The sequence below is a fragment of the Odocoileus virginianus genome, chromosome 15 (genome assembly GCF_023699985.2).
Source record: "Odocoileus virginianus isolate 20LAN1187 ecotype Illinois chromosome 15, Ovbor_1.2, whole genome shotgun sequence".
NCBI lineage: Eukaryota > Metazoa > Chordata > Mammalia > Artiodactyla > Cervidae > Odocoileus > Odocoileus virginianus.
Window position 1 is genome coordinate 61,916,351 of NC_069688.1, and position 25,006 is coordinate 61,941,356.

Genomic DNA, 25,006 nt, shown 5'->3' on the forward strand with positions numbered 1-25,006 from the left:
TATCTGGTAGTCTTTTCCATAATTTATTTTCTCCCTACAACTCTCATACTTAAGTACTTAGGGGACAGCAGTCTTAATATATTATTAGGAATTCATAAAAGCTACCAAAGATTCTTATGAAATAACCCTGTTAATAAAAATAACATTGTAGCATCAGAGAATCTTGTGACCCATACTTAAAAGTACCAAAATAATACATATGAGGAAGCCAAACCTCAAAAATCCTGTTTTAAAATCTACTTAATTGAAAATATCAAACTCCAAATTCTACAGATTAGGTCATTATTCCTTTAAGCTATTAGCTATGGTGAAATATTTGGGCTTCCCTGGTGGCTCAGTGGTAAAGAATCCTCCTGCCAATGAAGAAGACACAGGTTTGATCCCTGGGTTGGGAAGATCCCTGGAAGAGGAAATGGCAACCCACTCCAGTATTCTTGCCTAGAGAATCCCATGGACAGAGAAGCCTAGTGGGCTACAGTGCATGGGGTTGCAAAAAGTCAGACATGACTGAGTAACTGAGCACATAGTGAATTTATTGCTATAAGAAATTATACCTAGTTATCTCTGTATGTTCTGTGATGAGCTGGGATGCACCATTAACGCTCCTATCTTTGAGGTTGATACAATGCTCTTTAAAGTAAATATACTAAATTGTGGGGAAAAAAAAAAGAAAAATGATGAGTTGAAAACCTGAAAACTTTTTTTTTTAAACCAAAAATCTAAAAACTAGAAGTCATTTCCTTTTTGGCTCCACTGTATTATTCATTACTAGTCATTTTCTCCCAAAACTCTATTCAGAGACTGATAAGCAGCAGTGTTACTGCAGAAGTAGTTACATCAAACACAGTGTTATACTGAGTGTAGAAAAAATGCTTATTGCTTAACAATTTTGAATAATTTTCAGTGTAGCTTGGCATGTATGACAGATATAATGTAAGTTTTGGTTTCATCCAAAAGCAAAAAAACAATATACTTGATTAGGGTAATTATATTACCTAAACACAGTTCAAAAATCACAGTTCAAGCATTCATAGTCTAAATCTAATTATGGATATAACAACATGGTGGTAATATTTCTTTATTTTCTGTACTTGATGAAGTTCTGTTCCTTAAAAATGACTAAGGGGAGAAAAAATCAAATACTAGGTAGTTATAATTAAAGAATGAGTTCCTTAAAAAAATAAAATGAGAGAGAATGAGTTCCTAACTTTGTGGGCGTTAATCCCATTTAGAAGTTTCTTAAAATCTCTTTTCTTAGGCTATTTTTTTTACATCTTGAAGATAAATCTTCAGAAGAAAATTTTGGAGTTCAATTTTATTCAAATTTTGGAGTTCATGCTAACTGTCAGAATATTTCTCTGGGAATTTTCACGTAATATACTTTGAAACAAGAGATCCTGTTAGTTTTAAGAAGAGGGTAAAAACGGTGTCTCTTGGAAATAAGCAGGAATCTTTTACATTCTATTCATGGCATGCTGAAGTCCATGGGGTTGCAAAGAGTGGGACACGACTGGGTGACTGAACAAGGTTTTGTCAGAGAGAATTCTGAGAACTGATTTAGCAATACTGGAAGATACTAAACAACACAGAGTCTAAATAAAAATGCGACCTTTTTTTGATTCCTAACCCTTTATGGGGCTCTGAAGGCAAGCACACTGAGGTGGTTTGCCATCTCAGGCCCTACAGCCGCCCCACGCGGCCAGACAACACGCCCGGCGCCCTGACGTCCCACTGCTAGTCCTTGCTGAGTGTGCAAAACTCTACCGGCCGCCGAGGCCAGGGAAGCCTGGTGTGCTGCGGTACACGGGGTCGCAAAGAGCTGGACATGACCCAGCAACTGAAGAGCAACGGCCACCCATTATGGACGCTAGTTTCAATTACTCTGAAGGGCCATCATAACACCCTCCATAAAATTTTGAGGTAAAAGTAATTTCAAGTTAATAAATGTTATATCTAACTTTTAAAAGCAAAGTGGCAAACATTATTAAAAAAACACGATAGTATGGCTTAAACTCCACAACAGTTGGGATTCATAGAGACAAATATTTATTAGGTATTTTGATCCACAGATTTTCAAACTTCCCCTATGAGCTTTTCCTAAAATAAAATGTCAAACTTACTTCTTTTAATTTTCCAATGGTTTCAGTTTGGTCATCTATGATTTTACATTTGATTCTTATTGTGTCACTGTCATGCTCACTTGCTTTTCGCAGACATTCATTCTCCCTACACAAACTTTCAAGCTGAGCCTCTACTCTCCCATGATTTTGGGCTAGACAAGATCCTAAGAAACAGACATCACAGTAAAAAACTTACGAAGACCTTAGAGATTTGTTTTCAACAAGCATCTAATTTTACAGTGTATGATATAATAAATGAAAGAAGCGGAATAAAGAAACAAAATATGTAATAGCATAATATGAAGTGGAAAGAGAAGAAACAGGCCTTTTAAAAACTGTGGGTATTTGAGAACCTAAAACCACAGTAACCATGTAAGCAGTTACTTTTGTGAACAAGTAACTGAGACACAAAATATTTAATGCGTCATGTTATGCTGTCCATACAAACAAAATTAATTTGTAATCATATTACAGATTCCTACATGGAATGGTCAAATAAGCAATGTTCGATTTAAGCCAACATATACTATTCATAATTTGTAAAGTCTCTGTTTTACAACTGTTTCATGCCTTAAAACAGTGTATATCTCTTGCTTTATGGTGACTGGAAGGGAATGAGACTAAGGGTAAGTTTACCTGAACCTAAAATGTTTTTTATTCATGACTGATTTCACATTTCTCCACATGTAACAAGATAAATGTTAGCAACATTTATCTTGTTAGCAAAAAAATGAATGCTGCATATGTACAATTTAAAATCACTAGATAAGAAAGAACTGTTTTCAATAACTTATTCAGCTGTAGCATCATAAAGGTATACCTGTTCAGAAACGTAACCAAATTATACTGGGAAGAAAACCAGAGATAGCAAAACATCAGAGCTATAACCATAAAATGGGTGTAATAAACTCCTTCTCAATTCCTTAGTATAATTTCATTACTATCTGACTGACAAATGACCAGTTACCCTTCCGTATAAAGCATCACCTTCTTTCCTGGGATGTCTAGAAGAGTTAACCCTCCCTTTTCTAATACACCGGTTTGGAGGATGAGCAGAATGGGCTATTTTTTCCCTTTGAAAATTTGAGAATTTTACCCTGTAGTGCCAACTCATGTCCCCATACTTTTCTTTCTGTTCTTAAACCATAAATTAGCGATTCCTTGGCAGCTAGCTCGGAAATAAGCTGCATTTTTTCCTGCTTGAGAAGTTCTATTTGAATACTCTTCTGCTTGTCATCTTCAATTAAAATTTCAAGTGTGTTGATTTGATTCTGTATACCACCAAAAAACATTGAAAAGAATGCAAAGTAATTATTATATTTAAGTACTTTAAAATTTTCTTTCTGTATTTTATAGTGAGAAAAAATCTTATTTAAGCAAATACAAAGTAATGTTCCTAAATTTTACATAGAAAATGTTTTAATTTTATTAACTAAAAATAAATGTAGGTCATTAAATAAAAAGTCAAATTTTAAGAGGCTATTCCTGTAAAAACTCTGAATTTTATTTAATATTTTAAAAGAGCAACTACACATTTATTACTCAAAATTTCTCACCAAGGATTTACATCAACAGTCTAAAGGTCACTTATATCAAGTGAGTCCTTTTGAGCAGAATATCACCAATATTTAAAACTGAGACAACAGAAATAAAGTAATTAAAAATTATTATAGTTAGGTATATTAATATGTAAAGAAGTCTACTACCACAAAATTAATATCAATAATTCCCTTGATATTTTCCTAACTTCAACCATCTGTATCGCTGTAAAACTGGTATCTATTTACTTAGTATGCTTCTTAAAATTAATTCACTTCTTTAAATACGATTTTAGTGTAAGTAGTACAACCTGAGCAGCCATGGTTTATCTCCTAATTATATTAGTCTTCACACACATAAAAATATACTTAGTGTTATCTAGTTCAGAATTCTATACTTCCTACAATTATCACAATATACTTGAAAAAATGACATAAAAGTTAAAAAGGAAATATAATGGTACAGTGTCTTACCTGTAAATTTGCTGCTGTTTCTTGTTTCAATTTAGAAACTTCTGCAAGTTTTGTTTTTTGCTCCTTCACCATGCTGGTTAGGTCTTTAATTAAAGAGGAAGACTCATTTTCTTTTCGTTGAGCCCAAACAAGAGCATGCTTGCTTTTTGCTAATTCAGTTGCAACATTTTCAAAACCATCTTTAACCTATATTTTAAAATTGCATTATAAATAGCAGTTCTCCGAATATTTAGAAAATACCAGATTTTGGAAACGGCTTACTTTTTTCATTTTTAGTATCTGAGTTTTAGCAATAGAATGAAATTCACAGATAACTGGCTGTGCAGGTCAGCCAGGCCATATGTGTTTATGTTTTAAGGTCTGGACCCTGCTATTTTGACACAAAAGCAGCCAGACACTGTGTAAACAAGTGGGCATGGCTCTGTTCTCATAAAACCTTACAGAGACAGGTAGTGGGCCAAAAATAGCCCAGAGACTTTAGTTTGCCAATCCCTGCTCTATAGCACTAGATTATTAACAGAGAATGCAGGTTTCCCCATTCCTATTCGAGTGCTCTCTTTACTTGACCATTTATAATGTCACTTAGCTTTGGCAACAGCACTGAAGATTAGCTATTATTTATGTGAAGAAATAAGGTTCTAAGAACCTAAGTAATCTGCTTAAGATCTTATAGGCAGCATGCAAATACAGCTAGAATTCTAAAACACAGTCCTCTTATCAAATCATAACTTGCTGATTGTTTTCAATAAAAAGCTAGATGCCAGTTCTTACATCTTTAAATCTTCTGGCTTCAACAGTTAAAGCAATGCGGAATTCATTTTCTAAATCCATATACTGTTGATTTAATGCATCGATTTTGTCTTGATATTCTTTTATAACTTGCTCATGCTTTCTCTCTTCTTTAGCAATTTCTTTAGCTAAGGCTTCCTGGAACTCAGCTTCACTAAAAAACTCCCTTGTTTCAATATCTTTCCTGGAATGAAAAACAAATAAAAATCACAGGATGCTATTTACATGGAAAGAAAAACTTAAAAGGCCTTTAAGTACTAAATATTCTATATTCCCTAATGTTAAAGATCAGCTCCTTACTTTCAAACACAAAACTAGGGACAGGATGGTAGATGCAGAAAGAATATGAGTTTTATTTGACTGTTCATTCGGTGGTGACAGGGATATGCCAAGTCTTAACTTCACTGAGATAGTTCAGTCATTTTATGGTTTCTAATATCCTTTGGGTGCATTCATAGGAGTCAGGTTCTGCTTCACTGCATCTTCTACGTTGCTTGAGTCTTTAATATACAGTAAATACAGTCTACTGGGCAAAACTACAGCCCTTGGACAAAATCTGGCCTGGTGCCCTTCTTGTGGGGAAATAAACTTTCATTGGAACACAGCGCATCCATTTGTTTACACACTGTCTATGGTTACTTTTGGGCGACAGATAGTTAGGCAAGACCTGAAAAGCCTGAAATATTTTCTATCTGGACTTCCACAGGAAAAAGTCTGCTGAATCCTGCTTTAAAGGAGTAAAGTATACTGATAACTTAACAAGTAGTACTTGGAAGTCAAGTAAAACAGTTTTATCTATATTATAATGATCAACTTTTGGTTGGACTTGGAGAAACGCAAAATGAGCTTCGCTGCTGTAAATTCATACTTCAACCTTAACAAAGTCACTGATTTGTTTCTAAGTTACAAGTTCTTACAATAAGACTGATTCTAAAATATACATAAACATGTCATTTTTCACCAGCTAATTCTGTCTGACTTCACCATTGCTGAATCACTGCCTAGTTCTGGGAGGAGGGGCAGAGAGAACCAAGTGACTTTTCCTGTTGTTAAATGTTCGTATTTTCCTGATCTACACATATTTCACTGACCTGTGTTCTTGTTCTTTCAATGCAAGCAGTTCATGAAGCTGTTGCACCTGTTCCTTCTCCTGATGCAGAGAACTCCTAAGTAAGTTTATTTCTCTATCAGCAGCGGCAGCTTTGAGTTCCACCTCTTGGATAAGTCGCATCTGAGTAATACACACAATTACAGTATTTAGATAATCTCCTCTGCTTCTATTTTAATGTCAGTTCCCCAAAGAAAAGTGTCTTCTAAGTAACAGGACCTAGTGACTAAGCTGATTTCCAAAATTAACTAAATAATGGTGTGGTTACATAAAGTTAAGTCTTAGAAGCATCAAGGGTTTCCCAGGTGGTGCTAGTGGTAAGGAACCCACCTGCTAATGCAGGAGACGTTAAGAGATCCGGGTTTGATCCCCGGTTCAGGAAGATCCCCTAGCGGAGGGAAAGGCAGCCCACTCCAGTATTCTTGCCTGCAGAATCCTATGGACAGTGGAGCCTGGTGGGCTACACTCCATAGGATCACAAAGAGCTGATCACAACTGAAGTGACTCAGCACGCATGCAGACGCATCAAATGTATTAGCATGAAATCTTATTTGCACCATGAACCTTAAAAATTCTATTCAGAAAACACAAAAATTAAAAGCCTTCAAGCACCCCTAAGGAGTCATTTAAAAACTGGCTCTAATAAGACACAAGCCTAACAACTAGCAGTATATCCACCAACTCGTCTTATAACTGCTTTGCCTTAATTCAAGAAATAATTCCGCAGGGTAAACGACTGGCACGTGTAATTTCTGCATCCAGCCCAACATCTCTGTCTGCGCATGGGGACGGAGGCATTTCGGGAGAGGCGCTGTGAGCGTGGGGCCCGCAGGCACGCCAACGGCAGAGCGTACCTGCGCAGCTTGCTGCTGCCCTTTCTGCCTCTCCATTTTCTCCAGCGCCTTCTCCAGCGTTCTCAGGTGTCTAATGTGGTCATCCTGTTGATCTCTTGCTTTAATTAATTCAATAGTTAGTTTTTTAATTTCATTTTGAAGTCTGTGAACCATAATTTCCAGCTGCAGCTTGGAATTTCTCTCTTTAAAAATAATTTCTTTTAGCCTAAAGCATAAATCACATTTTAAGTATACTATACATGTAAAAAAGACAAAAACTGTACTAAACACTAAGCTTAGAGAGGAAGTAAAGAGGAAGATTTGTAAGTAGGAACACAGTAGAGAGGAAGATTTGAAGTATCTTCCAAATTCTCATTAGATTAAAAACTGGCTGAAAAACAGTATGCCATCCCCCTGAGCCCTGAAACTAGCATTGTGTCAAAGGGAAAACATTTTGCATAAATTAATGAATCTTTATCTTTTGTGAACTTTACTCTATTTGACAGCAAAACTTAAAAACACCTTATTTGTTTCAGGCATTGTGCTAGATGTGGGCTTAAAAGCAAGTAAGATAATTAAGATACAGCCTGGCCTGCAAGGAGCGGAACATCTGGCAGAGGACACACATTCATTTATAAAGTTACAGAAGAGACGCCATTCTGAACAGAAGCCTGCAAGTCAACTCTGGCTTTCCTGCATCTTCCCCAGACATTAAGTGCCACATTCTAGTACTAGACTAGCTCTGTGTTACTCAGAGTCTTTTGACTGAAAATTCTGTTTTAGGAAGAAAGGAGAATTTAGTGAAACATGTAACTAACAAATTCAGTGCCATCAGGCAGGGATGGCACTATTCCGAGGGACCACTGAAACCAAGGATATGAATACCATAAGGTCTCTCTGGTTCCCTACAGGCTGGTCTCAATTCTTCCCATGGCGGGTTTTTTATAATGCACTCAGGGGAGACAGGGAAGGCTACAAACATCTCTAGACTCATGTTCTGACAGCAGTGAGAACCAAACAGAAGAGATTACCTTTCTCTAGCTCAACTTTGAACTGAGTTCTGGGAAAAGCCCCGGTTAGTCCAATTTGGTTCATATGCCCGCTTCATGCACCAGTCACTGTGGCCATGGCCAAGGTTTACCTTTACCCATCGTGGTCAGGGGTTCCTCTCTTGACCAATATTATAGGCAGAGAGGCAGTTCATGACAGAACAGGAGTGTTTGAAGAGGGGACAGTGAATAGCAAAGACAGAACCTCATGAAGGAGTTTCTGAGCCAGGCAGTCACTCCAATGTGTAATTTCCAAGTCATAATTGAGAAAAATCCCTGTACCTATCAACTCCTACACAAGGGTCACTGCTCCAATTTTTATTCTTAATATCTCTCTTCTTGCTTTTGAGAATGGTCTTCAAACTGGTCTTTCAACTCCAGTTTGGTATGTTGTATAAGAGAATATTAGACTTTAGTCTGTGAAATATATGGTGGAAGGGGCAGAGAAGCTACAAATCAAAAGGATTAGAGTAGTCCTCTGAGCAGGAGACAAGGGTCTAAACTAATGCAACAGTTTGGGGATAGAGAGAAGATGGTTCAACACCTTTTAAGTAGAATGAAGAGGGTATCAATTCCTACTGGTAATGAAGTCTGAAAAAGAGGAAGGAAGCAAAAAAATGATTCTGAAATTTCTAGCTTTGGTGGCTGATGATATGTAACGTCATTTATTAGAACAAGGAATATAAAATAAGGGAGCAGGAAAAGTTGACCTAACGATATGTTGATCTTAGGAACTTAAAGCAAAGTAGACAAGGAATTTTTAGTAGATGATTAGATGAACAATCTGTTAATCAAGGAGGCCTGGATAATAGATAAGAGATTTGGGAGTTTATAGATTAGGTATTAAAAGGCATCAGGTCAGTTCAGTTGCTCAGTCGTTTCCAACTCTCTGCGACCCATGGACTATAGCACGCTAGGCCTCCCTGTCCATCACCATCATTACTCAAACTCATGTCCATCGAGTTGGTGATGCCATCCAACCATATCATCCTCTGTCGTTCCCTTCTCCTTCTATCTTCAATCTTTCCCAGCATCAGGGCCTTTTCAGATGAGTCAGTTCTTCGCATCAGGTGGCCAAAGTATTGGGAGTTTCAGCTTCAGCATCAGTCCTTCCAATGAATATCCATTGGAAATCCTAAATTTCTTGAGGATTGATTGGCTGGCTCTTGCAATCCAAAGGACTCACAAGAGTCTTCTCCAACACCACAGTTCAAAAGCATCAGTTCTTCTGCGCTCAGCTTTCTTTTGGAGAAGGCAGTAGCACCCCACTCCAGTATTCTTGCCTGGAAAATCCCATGGATGGAGGAGCCTGGTAGTCTGCAGTCCATGGGGTCACGAAGAGTCAGACACAACTGAGCGACTTCACTATCACTTTTCACCTTCATGCACTGGAGAAGGAAATGGCAATCAACTCCAGTGTTCTTGCCTGGAGAATCAATCCCAGGGACGGGGGAGCCTGGTGGACTGCCAATCTCTGGGGTTGCAGAGTCGGACATGAGTGAAGCAACTTAGCAGCAGCAGCAGCTTTCTTTATGGTCCAACACATCCATACTTGACTACTGGAAAAACCAAAGATTTGACTAGATGGACCTTTGTTGGCAAAGTAATGTCTCTGCTTTTTAATATGCTGTCTAGGTTGGTCATAGCTTTTCTTCCAAGAAGCAAGCGTCTTTTAATTTCATGGCTGCAGTCACCATCTCCAGTGATTTTGGAGCCCAAGAAAATAAAGTCTCTCACTGTTTCCATTGTTTCCCCACCTATCTGCCATGATGGGGCAAGATGCCATGATCTTAGTTTTCTGAATGTTGAGTTTTAAGCCAACTTTTTCACTCTCCTCTTTCACTTTCATCAAGAGGCTCTTTAGTTCCTCTTCAATTTCTGCCATAAGGGTGGTGTCATCTGCATATCGGACGTTACTGATATTTCTCTTGGCAATCTTAATTCTGGCTTGTGCTTTATCCAGCCCGTCATTATGCATGATGTACTCTGCATATAAGTTAAATAATCAGGGTGAAAATATATGGCCTTGACGTACTCCTTGCCTGATTTGGAACCAATCTGTTGCTCCATGTCTGGTTCTAACTGTTGCTTCTTGACCTGCATATAGATTTCTCAGAAGGCAGGTCAGGTGGTCTGGTATTCTGATCTCTTTAAGAATTTTCCACCGGTTGTTGTGATCTACACAAAGGCTTTGGTGTATACAATAACACAGAAGCAGATGGTGTTCTGGAATTCTCTTGCTTTTTCTATGATCCAATGGAGGTTGGCAATTTGATCTCTGGTTCCTCTGCCTTTTCTAAATCCAGCTTGAACATCTGGCAGTTTGTGGGTCACATACTGCTGAAGCCTGGCTTAGAAAATTTTGAGCATTACTTTGCTAGCATATGAGATGAGTGCAATTGTGCAGTAGTTTGAGCATTCTTTGGCACTGCCTTAGGGACTGAAATGAAAACTGACCTTTTCCAGTCCTGTGGCCACTGCTGAGTTTTCCAAATTCGTTGGCATATTAAGTGCAGCAGTTTCACAGCATCATCTTTTAGGATTTGAAATAGCTCAGCTGGAACTCCATCACCTCCACTACCTGTGTTCACAGTGATGCTTCCTAAGGCCCACTTGACTTTGCTAGGTGAGTGATCACACCATCGTGATTATCTGGGTCATGAAGATCTTTTTTGTATAATTATTCTGTGTATTCTTGCCACCTCTTCTTAATATCTTCTGCTTCAGTTAGGTCCACACCATTTCTGTCCTTTATTGAGCCCATCTTTGCATGAAATGTTCCCTTGGTATCTTTAATTTTCTTGAAGAGATCTCTACAATCTTTCCTATTCTATTGCTTTCCTCTATTTCTTTGCATTGATCACTGAGGAAGGCTTTCTTGTCTCTCCTTGCTATTCTTTGGAACTCTGCATTCAAATGGGTATTTCTTTCCTTTTCTCCTTTTCTTTTAGCTTCTCTTCTTTTTCAGCTATTTGTAAGGCCTCCTCAGATGACCATTTTCCTTTTTTGCATTACTTTTTCTTGGGGATGGACTTGATCACTGCCTCCTGTACAATGTCATGAACCTCCATCCATAGTTCTTCAGGCACTCTATCAGATCTAATCCCTTGAATCTATTTGCCACTTTCACTATAAAATCATAAGAGATTTGATTTAGGTCATACCTAAATGGTCTAGTGGTTTTCCCTACTTTCTTCAATTTAAGCCTGAATTTGACAATAAGAAGTCCATGATCTGAGCCACAATCAGCTCCCTGCCTTGATTTTGCTGACTGTATATAGAGCTTCTCCATCTTTGGCTTCAAAGAATATAATCAATCTGATTTCGGTATTGACCATCTGGTGATGTCCATGTGTAGAGTCTTTTCTTGTGTTGTTGGAAGTGGGTATTTGTTATGACCAGTGCGTCCTCTTGGCAAAACTTTGTTAGCCTTTGCCCTGCTTACTCCAAGGCCAAATTTGCATGTTACTCCAGGTGTTTCTTGCCTTCCTATTTTTGCATTCCAGTCCCCTATAATGAAAAGGACATCTTCTTCGCATGTTAGTTCTAGGTTTTATAGGTCTTCATAAAACAGTTCAACTTTAGCTTCTTTAGTATTACTGGTTGGGGCAGACTTGGATTACTGTGATATTGAATGGTTTGCCTTGGAAATGAACAGAGATCATTCTGTCATTCTTGAGATTGCACCTCAATACTACATCTCAGAGTCTTTTGTTGACTATGAGGGTTACTACATTTCTTCTAAGGGATTCTTGCCCACAGTAGTCGATATAAGGGTTATCTGAATAAATTTGCCCGTTCCAGTCCATTTTAGTTCACTGATTCTTAAAATGTCAATGTTCACTCTTGCCATCTCCTGTTTGACCACTTCCAATTTGCCTTCATTCATGGACCTAACATTCCAGGTTCCTATGCAATATTGCTCTTTACAGCATCAGACCTTGCTTCTATCACCAGTCCCATCCACAACTGGGTGTTGTTTTTGCTTTGGCTCCATCCCTTCATTCTTTCTGGAGTTATTTCTCCACTCATCTCCAGGAGCATATTGGGCACCTACCGACCTGGGGAGTTCATCTTTCAGTGTGCTATCTTTTTGCCTTTTCCTACTGTTCATGGGATTCTCAAGGCAAGAATACTGAAGTGGCTTGCCATTAAAAGCACAGCAGAGATCAAAGATTTGGCTTCTCAGGTGGTTCAGTGGTGAAGAACCCACCTGTCAATGCAGGAGATGTGAATTTGATCCTTGGGTTGGGAAGATTCCCTAGAGAAGGAAATCGCAACCCACTCCAGCATGCTTTCCTGGGAAATCCCATGGATATAGGAGCCTGATGGGCTATAGTCCATGGGGTCACAAAGAGTCAGATAAAACTTAGGGACTCAAAACAATAGAGAAGATTCAGTTTTTGAGATAATATGTACTCATAGCTTGGTGACTAGATGTCAGACCCTGTATAGGTATGAGGAATACAGAGTCCCTACCAAGTCACATAAGGGAATAGGAAGACTGGCGAGGATCTAATCTCCAAAACCCATTTTGGGGGATAGATGAATCAGTACAAACTGAAGCTAAGTTTGCAAGAAAACAATGAGTATGTAACATCGGAAACATGACACAACAACAGAGAGGTTAAGGAGGATGAAGATGAGGCATGTCCAAAGCTTTCCAATTCAAATAGCATCTGGCTCGCAATCCCAGACACAGCGTCCTTTAATATTCCACTAGATAATGCTTACAAAGTGGAGTAAAACAAAGCTGCATCTGCAAATGACTCTAAACAGAGAAAGCACAATGCCAAAATCTGGGAGGAATCTCAATATTAAGCAAAGGGAACTAAATGAAAAAGGAAGATAAATCCCTCTCTTTCATTGTTTGATTGTGTCTCATCAAGTCACACAGTCTCTATATATCTATCATTAAACTGCTGGCTACCTGTGCACCTCCTGCAAATAAAAGTGCTGTTTCTTCTAAGTGGTTATAGGACTGTTACTCACCCATTCTGTTGTTACATTTGTCCAGCATCTTATTCTATCAGGAATAGCAACTTCCAAAACATATAAGGTAAGAAATTGATGGGTAAGTGGTGGATTGTCAAGTAATAGCATAAAGAATCATAGTTTGCCTAATTATAGAGGTTTTCACTGAACACATGGTGCATATTGAAATTTTCCTTATATTCCACAGGTACAAAGAATGAGAGAATCTGCTAGAAAATACCACATCAGGACCACAAAACTTTACTAGTTATATGTATAAACAGAATCTGGGAATTGGGCTGGGGCCCATGTATACAAACTTACTAATCAATGAAGACTGTAGAAAGGGAATTATCTACTGTATCTGTAGGTAGGAAATGGAACCAAGAGCAACTTCCTAATGTCTTTGATTTGTTGGCAAATACCAAGTCTAGAAATCTTGTGCTTGTTCAAGGGTAAGAAGAGATAAAAATCAAAAGGAACTCCATGGACAAAATCTTTAACCTTTTGAGAAAAAGCATAACTTTAGAAATAATTGCCTACAGGAAACCGAAGAAAAAAGTTATTGTCATTTCAGAAAAACTGTGTGGTATTCTCACATATTAGAATAAGACATTCCTGTATTACATAATACAATATAGGAAAAAAAAAAGATAAAATGGGAAATGAAATAAGACTGAATAAAAACATTAGAATTAAGAAACGTGGGTTATCTGATACCGAAGTCCATTGTGGAGAATAGCACACAGAGACTGATCATGACCCAAAAACCTACAGAAAAAGTATGCTAAGACCTGTCACTTACAGAACAAGTCTGCCAATCCCTGCTCTATGCTTTTCCTGTTTTTCACTTGTAATACTTTATCTATCTGACATCTCCCACCTTGAGGGCTCAAATTAATATCCTGAATCCTCTGTCTATATAAAAAAGCTGATAAAGCCCAAAGTCTTTAAACAAAATTAGGTCAATTCAAACTAAAACCACATGCATAGTTTTCAATCATACTGCAGCTAGTTGGAGGCATTTCTAGTTCCAAGTTCAACACTTTTTTGTCCTACGAGATAACCTTAGGTGTACAGACTTTTCCCTTACCTGTCTGTGGCAAGCAGAGCCTGGCTATGAATATCTTTTTTTTCATCTGCATGCTTATGCAGTTCATCAATATAATCCATAAGCTTCTTTTCAGTTTGTTCCGCTTTCCATCTCTTCTCTCTCTCTTCATCTAGTTCCTCAACAAGTGCCTAAAAAATACACCAATATATTTGTTATGTGAACTCAGAAAAGTTACGTAGCCTATCACTGCCTCAATTTTCTCATTTATAATATGGGAATAAAAGTATCTAACTCAAAGGGCTATTGTGAGAATTAAACAAAAGATGGAAGTAAAGCATGCAGAATACTGCCTGGCATAATATAACCACTTAAAAAATGTGTGAATGTGTGCTAAGTCACTTCAGTCTTGTTTGACTCTTTGTGACCCTATAGACTATAACCTGCCAGGTTCCTCTGTCCTTGGGATTCTCCAGGCAAGAAATACTGGAGTGGGTTGCCATGCCCTCCTCCAGGGGATCTTCCCAACCTAGGGATCGAACCAGCATATGTTACATCTGTACTTGCAGGCAGGTTCTTTACCACCTGGGAAGCCTTCAATAAACGCTAACTGCTATTATTACTGTCATAATAACTATTACTATTTTCTAAATACTAAGGCCTTTATAACCGAGAACAAGAGGAAAAAACCAATAGCATAATATTGGAAGTAAAGTGTACTTTACAATGAAAAGTATAACCAGCTGTTCACAAGTAAAATAAGGGAAAGTAAGTAAAAATTATAAAATAAATCAATGTGTACTAAAAATTCCTAAATGACTCTAAATCTGGACACCATGGGTCCAAAATTGGGTTTCAAAAGAGTCCATGAAAACCCTGAAATTATTTTCAAAATATTACTCAAAATACTTTATGAGTTTCTCTAAGAAAGTTTCTCTGAGAAGACTTAGAGATTTCCTTAGATACTTAAAAGACTCTAAGACTCCTAAGTTAGGAATCACTGTTTTAGGAAGAATTTGAAAATTTAGACCTATTTTCTCCTTCTGAAGCATATGACAAAATGATTTCATTAAAATCTGATCTAAAATGTGTAATTTTCACTCCTTTAAAAATTATAAAAATAGTGACATTACACAAAATCTGGAAATCAGGACGGGGAAAAACCCAACTTCATCCCCTCAATAAAATATTTTGTGCTCAAAAAAACAGGCATTGTTTTTCTGGTACTAACTTGTATTTAAACTAAGATTATTCACATTCAATTTCTCTTCATCTCTTGAATCATACCCGGTAAGTGGCACCTTCTGAGCCATCGTTGTTTACTTTCATTATTTCAGTCTTTTGGTTTTCTGAGTCTTCTAATGTACTATTGTTTGGCAAAGACGAACTTACATATAATTCTTTAAGGAAAGGTGGTTTCATTTTACGATTACAACTGCAAATAAAAAACACAGTTAATAACCCAAAGAAATGTATGACACTTATAGTTTTTACAACTTAGGTAATGACAATCTAGCATAAAGAGATCCTTTTATATACATTTATATGAATATACTGACCAAACCTGAGCTGGCAAGGCTGAAAAGTCAAATCTTTGACATTAGGAAAGTAAAAAGAAATAAGACCACGAGGCAGCTTTAAGGAAGGAATCGGGAGTATAAACGTCTGTGTGTCTTATCTGAATTTCTAGAACTAAAAGAAGTACCTTATAAAAGTACTGTTGTTTTTACTGTGGTGTTTAATAGTCTGAATAGTTTTGGAATAATAGGGGATTTTCGATCTTCGAGAAGTTTTCTTACTACATTCTTTTCTGTTTCCATAGTCACTTTCAGAAGTTACATCTGTGTCTCTTTTTGGCCTGGGATCTTTCTCAGGAATATTATCTATTATAGAATTAGAAGTCTAGAATAAAAAAACAACAACAACAAAGTGTTTTAAAAGTTCATTTTGGTATAAAAGAGTATAATTTGATGTTTTCTAAAATTTTAAAACTTTTATAAGTTTAAGGATTTATAAACTAGGTATGTTTGCAATTAAAGACAAGGGATTCAGCTTCTAGTATGAACAAGTATGATCGTATGAGATTTGATTCTCTCAAGATCACAGTTACAAACCAGGGCAGAAATACAAATGAAACAAAAACTACTTAAGAGATTCTGGAAAGTGAACAGGAGCAGGCTTATTCTAAGAGTTGACTCTTGAAAAAATGACCAGAATTAACTGTTTCTGCCTAATGGTTTTTAGCCTAAGAACATATCACAATCGGCACTATGTAGGGAGTCTTAAAACTCAAGTGGAAAAACCACAAACTTTATATAGAGTCTGAAGAATTAGAGAGTATGGAATAGACTGTAGGAAGTTCAGTAAAGGATTCAAAAGAGCAGCAGTTAAATCAAAGCAAATTAAATGCTTGCTATAACAAAATTATTAACACTCTTTGGAGGCCTACAGCAGCATCTAAAGTCTCCACAAAATGACATTCACTCTGTCCATGACAAAATCCAAAATTACTCACAATAGGAAGAACCAGGAAAATATGACCTATTCTCAGGAGAAATGGCAATCAATAGAGACCTAAATGTTAAAATAAGCAGAGAAGAACTTTACAATACTGATCATAACTATGCTCAATGATATAAAAAATGCTTATCATGAATGAAAATAAAATTCAGCAGAAAAGTAAAAATTATTTAAAAAGTGGAAATTTTACAACTGAAAAAATACAAAGTCTGAAGTAAAAACTGACTGGCCACACTACAGAGAGTGAGATGATAAAAGAAAGAGTATGTAAACTTGAAGATAGTTCAGTGAAATTATTCAATATGAAGAACACAGAGGAAAAAATTAATAAAATGTACAGAGCCACAGGGGACTGTGGGATACATCAAAAGGCCTAAATGAAATTTGAAAGAAGAGGAAGAGAATGGGACAGGAAAATATTTGAAGCAATGATGTCCAAAAATTCCCAAACTGAGGAAAGACATAAATGTACATTTCAGAATGACAAGAGGGGTCAGTTCATTAGGAAGAAAAAGTAGCCATAAATGTGTATGTGCTTAGTAACATAGCTTTAAAATATAAAAAGCAAATGTTGAGAGAATGCCAGGAAACAGATGAATGCACAAATAGACCCCCAAAAAAATCAGTAAAATTAAAATTGCTGCTTATCAAAAGACCATTAAGGGAATGAACATACAATTCACAGGTTGGGATAAAATGTATCTGACAAAACATTAGTATTCAAGATACAAAATAGATTATTATAACCCAGTAATAGACTAACAACTCAATAAAAATATAGGCAAGATTTTTGAACACTTCACAAAAAATTCAATAAGCATGAAAAAGTGCTTAACATCACCATCATCAGTGAAATGCAAATTAAAATTACAACTAATACCAGTGTACGCTCACTAGAATGGATAAAATAAGATCAATGCTGACAGGAAGCCCTGTTGAGTATGTGGAACCACTGAACAGTCAGTCATACACTGCTGGTGGGTGTAGGATGGAACAGTCACCTTGGGAAAGCACGGGCTGTTTCTTATTTACCTAAATAAACACTTACTCTGTAATCTAAAGTCTGGTTCTAGGCTATTTACTGAAGAGAAATGGAGACATAAGTTTACAAAACAACTTGCACTGTATTGTTCAGTTTTATTCACAAACCTGGAAGGAATCCAGTGGCATATCAATAGAGATAATGGAAAAATAAACTTTAGAATACTCATACAATGGAATACTATATAGCAATAAAAACTACTTATACACGTAATAACAGACTGATTTCAAGGTTATGCTGAGTGAAAGAGGCCTTACACAAAAGTGTTACATACTGCATAATTACATTTACATTAGGTTGTGGAAGAAGTATTAAATAACCTATGGTAAAAAAGAGGAGAAAAGTGATTGTGTGGTGGGGATGGGGGTGGAAAGCAGGAGAGGATCGCCTGTGAGAAGCAGCGTGAGAGGACATTCTAAGACAGTGATGTTTATCTCCACGTAAGTCTGGGTAACACGCATTGTCGCTGCTCCTTTTCAGTTCCCTTTCTGGACCACAGCCCTGTCATGGCAAAGGGCCTGGTGTAACTCAAGGAAGCCCTGGGCCACGCAGGGCCATCCAAGTTGGACGGGAAGAGTTCTGACAAGTGTGCTCCACTGGAGGAGGGAAGGGCAAACCACTCCAGTTTTCTTGACATGAGAATCCCATGAAACACTGTGAAAAGGCAAAAAGATATGACACTGGATAATGAGCCCCTCCAAGGCGGAAGGTGTCCAATATGCTACCGGGATGAGTGGAGGGCAATTACTAACAGCTCCAGCAAGAATGAGGCGGCTGGGCCAAGGGGAAATGATGCTCAGTCATGGATGTGTCTGGGGGTGAAAGTAAAGTCTGATGCTGTAAAGAACGGTATTTTTGTAGGAACCTGGAATGTTAGGTCCATGTTAGGTCTAAGCTAAGTTGGACGTAGTCAAGCAAGAGATGGCAAGAGTGAACCTCGACATCTTAGGAATTAGGGACTAAAATGGAAGGGAATGGGCAAGAACTCCTTAGAAGAAATGGAGTAGTCCTCATAGTCAACAAGAGTCCAAAATGCTGTACTTGGGTGCAATCTCAAAAACAACAGAATGATCTCAGTTTACTTCCAGGGCAAAACATTCAACATTATAATAATCCAGGTCTACGCCCCAACCACTAATGCTGAAGAAGCTGAAGTTAAATCTGTTCTATGAAGACCTATAAGACCTTCAAGAACTAATACCAAGAAAAGATGTCCTTTTTGTCACAGGGGATTGGAATGGCAAGTACGAAGTGAAGAGACGCCTGGAGTAGCACACAAGCTTGTCCCTGGAGCACAAAGTGAGGCAGCGCGAAGACTGACAGGATTCTGTCAAGAGAACACACCGGTCAGAACAAACACCCTTTCCCAACAACACAAGAGATGCCTCTACGTAAGGAATCACCGAATGATCAACACCAAAATCAGACTGACTATATTCTTTGCATTAACAGGCAATTCAGAGAATTGTAGGGCCAATTCAGAGAATACAAACATCTCTTTTTACATCAGAAGTAAAAAAAAAAAAAAAGTAAATGTAAATACTTTTTTTTTTAAAATTTTTTTCCCATTTATTTTTATTAGTTGGAGGCTAATTACTTTACATCATTACAGTAGTTTTTGTCATACATTGAAATGAATTAGCCATGAATTTACATGTATTCCCCATCCTGGTCCCCCCTCCCATCTCCCTCTCCACCCGATCCCTCTGGGTCTTCCCAGTGCACCAGGCCCGAGCACTTGTCTCATGCACCCAACCTGGGCTGGTGATCTGTTTCACCCTAGATAATATACATGTTTCAATGCTGTTCTCTTGAAACATCCCACCCTCACCTTCTCCCAGAGTCCACAAGTCTGTTCTATACATCTGAGTCTCTTTTTCTATTTTGCATATAGGGTTATCGTTACCATCTTTCTAAATTCCATATATATGTGTTAGTATACTGTAATGGTCTTTATCTTTCTGGCTTACTTCGCTCTGTATAATGGGCTCCAGTTTCATCCATCTCATTAGAACTGATTCAAATGAATTCTTTTTAATGGCTGAGTAATAAATGTAAATACTTTAAAAAAAAAACACTGAACTCTATATAAAGATACAGAAGCTTAAATAGAGGGAAGAATACTGACATGGGCAATTCACTTTGAAATGTGTCATAGAATAATACAGTTTGATAAATGGATAGACATATGATGAAATAAATACAGTAAAATGTTGATAGTGGAATCTAATTGGTGGATATATTGGTATTCACTAAGAAAGTCTCTTATATTGCTCTAAGTTTTAAAACATTCATAATAAAATGGTGTTGAAAAATGAAAACCTAAAGACAAGTCTTTCACAGAAAGATTTCTCACAATTAGTATAATGATTAAAGTACAACAATTAGAAAGAATAACTATATTATAGCACATTTTCAGTAACTTTATGACTTTACTTATAATTTAAGTGTATATATCAACTGAAATTCAAATTGCATGTTCGCCCTTTATACTAAGGTAGTGAAAAAGAAGGGCTCCCCTGGCAGCTTAGCTGGTGAAGAATCCACATGTGATGCAGGAGATCTGGGTTTGATTCCTGGATCGGGAAGCTCCCCTGAAGAAGGGACAGGTGACCCACTCTACTACGTTTCGGCTTCCCTGGTGGCTCAGATAGCTAAGAATCCACCTGCAAGGCAGGAGACCTGGGTGCAACCCCTGGGTTGGGAAGATCTCCTGGAGGGCGTGGGAACCCACTCCAGAATTATTACCTAGAGAATCCCCATGGACAGAGGAGCGTGGCAGGCGACAGTCCATGGGGTCACAAAGAGCCAGACGTTATTAGGCAACTTAGCACAGCACAGCACTGCACAAGAGGCCCTTCTCTCAAACATTTTTACATGTGTAGCAACAAATCACCCTGTCCCCTGCTGCCCCGCCGTCCCCCACAGGCGAGACTCCTATTCTCACTCATAAAGTAGGAGGAACGACCACTGAGACGCATGATTGTGGAAAGGACACCAGAGTGGGTTTCAGGACATTTGAGTCTGAAGTTCAACCCTGCCTCGCTAAAATAAAGGACTCAAATAAACTGAGTTTCTATTTTACAATAACAACATATTAATCCTTATCTCCCTGATTGAATTGTCGTCAGAATGAAATGAGGATGGCCTAAGAGAAGCTGAAAGTTCACTTCGAATGAGGATGTTAAGATTAAATCTAAGCTCTGACACAGGCAAAAGAGGAGGCCATTAGAAAGGATGGAGGACGAGCTCTGAGGAGACAAAGGTCCTACCAGCTCGGTGGGGTGTTATCAGTGATGCCAAAGAATGCATCTGCCAGCACTCCCGTCCTGGCTCTCCTCTGACCTACCTCTTCTCTGACCTACCTCTGTAGCCCAAGCTGAAACCTCCAGGGATTTCTGGCACATGGGATCCTTACAGTCTTATGCACATACTCACCTAAGGTAGGTCTCATGTTTATTAAGCATTGCTAGTGTTAAAGATAATAGTTCAGAATTATTACAAACCAGTGAACTATAATCATTCCATAAGCATTTTCTATTACCCGCTCCCAGGAACTGAAGCAGGAATTTTAACTTGCCACTTAGGTGTAAGTTCTAGAAGTGGTTTTGACTATAAAAACAACTGAAGAGAAAGTAGAGGCCAAAAGTCGCTCATACATCCTCTGTGTTAGTAAGCACTGAATCCAAAGGTAGATGGGTGGAGCTAACGTGAAGTACAGCAGAACACCCAATGAACTACATACGATTTGAAGAAAATCATTGAGGAAAATGAGTGAAACAAGTGTGTTACCACCACTACTACAACAGAATCCTACTTTAAAGAAAAAAAAAATAAACATACACACCAATGCAATAAATACAGATGGTTTCTGGTTGGTCAGCTTGTATGCAGTTTTATTGCCCATTTTCTTAATTTTTTTCTTCAACAAACACACTGCTTAGAAAAGCAGGAAAATGACTTACTTCACTGAGAAGCTGTAAAATTTGGTCATCTAATTTCTGCAGTTTCATCTCATTCTGAAGATCATTTTCATGATTGCCTTTCTCTGGCTCGGAAGAGGGACACACAGACATGAGCGATGTCAAACCAGTATCTGTTGGTGTGCTTACAAACTGATCCAAAGGCGCTGCCTCATTGACGGGGGGCGCCACTGGCATCCCATCAGTGATCTGGGACACAGAGGCAAACCAGAACCCTTTACACTTACATTTATTAAAATCTGAAAACATCTTTTACATTAGAAAAACAAAACAGTACTATACCTCATCTTCACTTATGTTTAGGGGAGAATCAGAAGAAACTAAATTATCCAAAAGACCTTCAAAGCACTGTAGGTGTGATGAGTTTATTTCTGCCATGTTTATTGGCTCACCAAATATGTTCTTACAATCTAGGATTCTGAGCTGCGGCAAAGTCTGGAGCATAACTTCTCTGTATCCTTGGAAACAAATCATTCAAATGAAAACTCAAGCATTAAAAAAAAGGTTTATTACGTTTAGAATAAAGTAAACTTATCAGCTATGACATATATCACCTGAATGATAAAATGAGTCCTGGAATGCAACTAATAAACTAACAAAAAACTACTCAATTCTTCTCCAGCGTGCAATCATTAAATACAGAACAAACAAAACACTATGCCCAAGTCCCTCCCAAACAATCCTCCTGATGAAATCAGAAAGTTAGTATCATTTCTGCATTGTTCATAAGACTGCCTTAAAGGTATAAATGCACAAAACCAGTAGCAATGTACTCTAGACAGGAGGCCAAACATAACCCTTGCTTATCTGTAATACAACTAGTACAGATGTAAATCAGGATGATAGAATAACAATCAGAGATCAAAATTTTGCTAGTGAGGCTATAAGTATTAACCAGCTTAAACATTTCTGCTTTCTCCTCTTACACTACATGTAACTAGGATTAAAACAGGCAATCTATTGAGTATTTAAAAATATGATCATCTTCCTTAAGTACAACTAAATAGGAGAAAGCTGGCAAGTGAACATAAATTTGGTTTTTAGGCTAACAAAAATGCTTTAATTAATTTTGCTCAACTGCAAATAAAGTGGTTGGATAAAACTCCAAAAGAAAGAAGTCAAGCAAATTAACATTAGAAATTTTAAGGAAAGAAAAGTAATTTCAGTAATAAATAACTTTGGGGAGTGAGCAACTGTGTTCAGAGAAATACCTCGTCTAGGAAAGAAAGTGAAAAACAAGGGTTCAAACTATTGGAACTAGAGGCTCTTGAGATGAGATAATTAGAAAAAATAAATCCACCTTGTGGGTTAGTAAAGGAAAATAAATTGTCTTAGGGATAAGGTTTTCTTCTAAGAAAAGGGTTTCCCTCCCAAACAGAAATCTGTTCTGATTTTCAGGGAGATTCTATTATTCTGTGGGCTTAGGAAAACAGGTGATCTCAAACCTAACATATTCTTCTGAAAGTAAAACTATGAAAGCAGGTTTCCATTTTGGGAAAAGCCTTCTTATAAATGCATATTAATGAGACTGGAGCCTCTTCAGCCAACTTCTATCCAAAAAGATTTTGAGAATGTATGTTCATATGTTACATTTGAATCCTATTGTTAGGTTAAGCAATTTGAGATAAATGAGTTCTAGAAATGGCAGTCTGGTCCACTTTATCTTCACAGATCTCAATGATTTTGAATAAGATCAAATGGCATTTCAGTAGCATCTTCTATACATCATATTAAATTTAAGCTTTCTTCTTAAAAAAATCATTTACTTATTAATAATTTAAGACATTCACATGGTGTAAAGTTCAGAAGACAGTAAAAAGTTTTCCTAACATTTCCTGATCCCTACCCACCAAATACTGAAGCTAATTATTATTATCAGTTTTTTTGTGAATCCTTCTAGCTCTTTTATATGTATACTCAGCAAACACACACAGTTATCCTTTGCACACAAATAGTAGCCTACTATACACAATGCTTTGCAACCTGCTTGCTTTTCTTTCTCTTAACAGTGGTATATCTTGGCGATAACTACTTATCAATAGCTATAGAAATTCTATATTCTTTTTTTGTATGGTTGCTTAGTATTATAGGAATATATCATAAACACAATTTAATTTTGAAGCATCATTTATTAAATATAAAACTGTCTAAATACAATTACTTACCTGTTCAGTCTGTATCCCTCTTTTAACAGTAATTTAGTCTTAAAATAATTTATTTGTAATCATATTCTTCCAAAGCTATTAAGCTGCAAAGTTTAAGACAAATTCAAGGAGGTCATAAACAGTAGTTGCAGAAAATAAAGAACCTTTTAATATCATTGTTATAAAAAGTATTGAGTGAATCATTCATACCTGGTAAATGACAGACAGGATTATCCTCTCCATTTTTTTCCAAAATAAGATTAGTCAAGAAGTGTAATCCCACTGTACACTGAAGTAGGTGATGGATACTATCGATACAATTACTATGCAGGTCAATATATCTAAGTTTATGTTTAATTCCATGAAGAGGCATCAAACCTGCAATACGAACAATGCTCTTGTGATGTCACAGCAGTCATTTTTCTAACAACTCATTAAAAATAACTTTCATATTCGTTTGTTTCAAGAGGCAAAGGAGCTGCAGGGTAATAAGACTCTGCTGCAAAGAGCTACCTAATGAATCGGGTATCAGCAAAGTGAGCTGTTGTTTTGAAGAAGCGAGGGTTTGGCATCTCTCGAGGCCAGAGCCCGGGGTACCTAGGCTCTGGTTCTCTTCCAACAAAAAAATGGGCCTCCCCAGGCCCATGCACTTTTATGAGAATAAGAATAAGGCAATGGCTTCTAAGTTCTCAACCAACACATCTTTTTAAATGATCAGACATAAGCAAATACTCCAATTTTATTGGGTTGAGTATAAAACAAACACCAATAGCATGCATCCCTTTGATTTAGTTCCCTGGTAACGTTTCTCGTATAAGCTCATCTAGAGCAAGGTGACGTCATAAACTAGGCTCGCAGTCGAGGCTTCTGGTGCCGGCACAGCCCCTGGCCAGCCTGACTTCAGCCGCAGCTGCAGCACACAGGGGTCAGAGTTTTACTCAAAACGGAGTGTGCTGAGCAAGGCTTAACCCAGAAGTGTGAGGCAGTCAAAACACCCCCAGGAGCACCCCTCAACGAGAGGAGAATCAACTACGGCGGCAGGCCCTAGCTTCTCTTCTTTTGGAAGGGCCATTCTTTCAAAAGGACCTCTCTACTACTCTGATCCACTGAAGGTCTTAGTTTTCGAATTTTGCCTGGCTTAGTACTCTCCGTTCATAATTACACAAACTTCTGGTTATTTGAAAACATTAACACAAATAGGAAGAAAAAATATAAAAATTAATATAAAAACTGCCCTAACATAATAAAAGGATAAGTACACAATATAGTACTGTGCTTAATTGCTCAGTCATGTTCAACTCTTTGTGACTCCAGGGACTGTAGACCACCAGGCCCCTCTGTCCATGGGATTCTCCAGGCAAGAATCCTGGAGTGGGCTGCC

At 37.6% G+C, this 25,006-nt stretch overlaps 1 protein-coding gene across 7 annotated transcripts in view; it reads right to left on the bottom strand.

The window, feature by feature from the left end:
- The window catches only part of LRRCC1 (leucine rich repeat and coiled-coil centrosomal protein 1), a 39,732-nt gene that overhangs the window by 6,534 nt on the left and 8,192 nt on the right, over positions 1–25,006 (bottom strand). For 3 of the 7 annotated variants that reach the window (XM_020884588.2, XM_020884589.2, XM_070477444.1), the window contains 12 exons: positions 23,836–24,003; positions 21,764–21,939; positions 21,464–21,670; positions 15,642–15,838; positions 15,224–15,371; positions 13,979–14,127; positions 6,884–7,088; positions 6,013–6,152; positions 4,904–5,105; positions 4,133–4,318; positions 3,217–3,391; positions 2,121–2,284 (listed from right to left, as the gene is read on the bottom strand). In XM_020884588.2, the coding sequence (XP_020740247.2) occupies positions 2,121–2,284; positions 3,217–3,391; positions 4,133–4,318; positions 4,904–5,105; positions 6,013–6,152; positions 6,884–7,088; positions 13,979–14,127; positions 15,224–15,371; positions 15,642–15,838; positions 21,464–21,670; positions 21,764–21,939; positions 23,836–24,003 (2,117 nt within the window). Of the gene's footprint in view, positions 1–554; positions 647–2,120; positions 2,285–3,216; positions 3,392–4,132; positions 4,319–4,903; positions 5,106–6,012; positions 6,153–6,883; positions 7,089–13,978; positions 14,128–15,223; positions 15,372–15,641; positions 15,839–16,451; positions 16,506–21,463; positions 21,671–21,763; positions 21,940–23,835; positions 24,004–25,006 lie in introns of those variants that run through there. The other 4 variants (XM_020884590.2, XM_070477445.1, XM_020884591.2 and 1 more) reach the window with 4 other exon arrangements.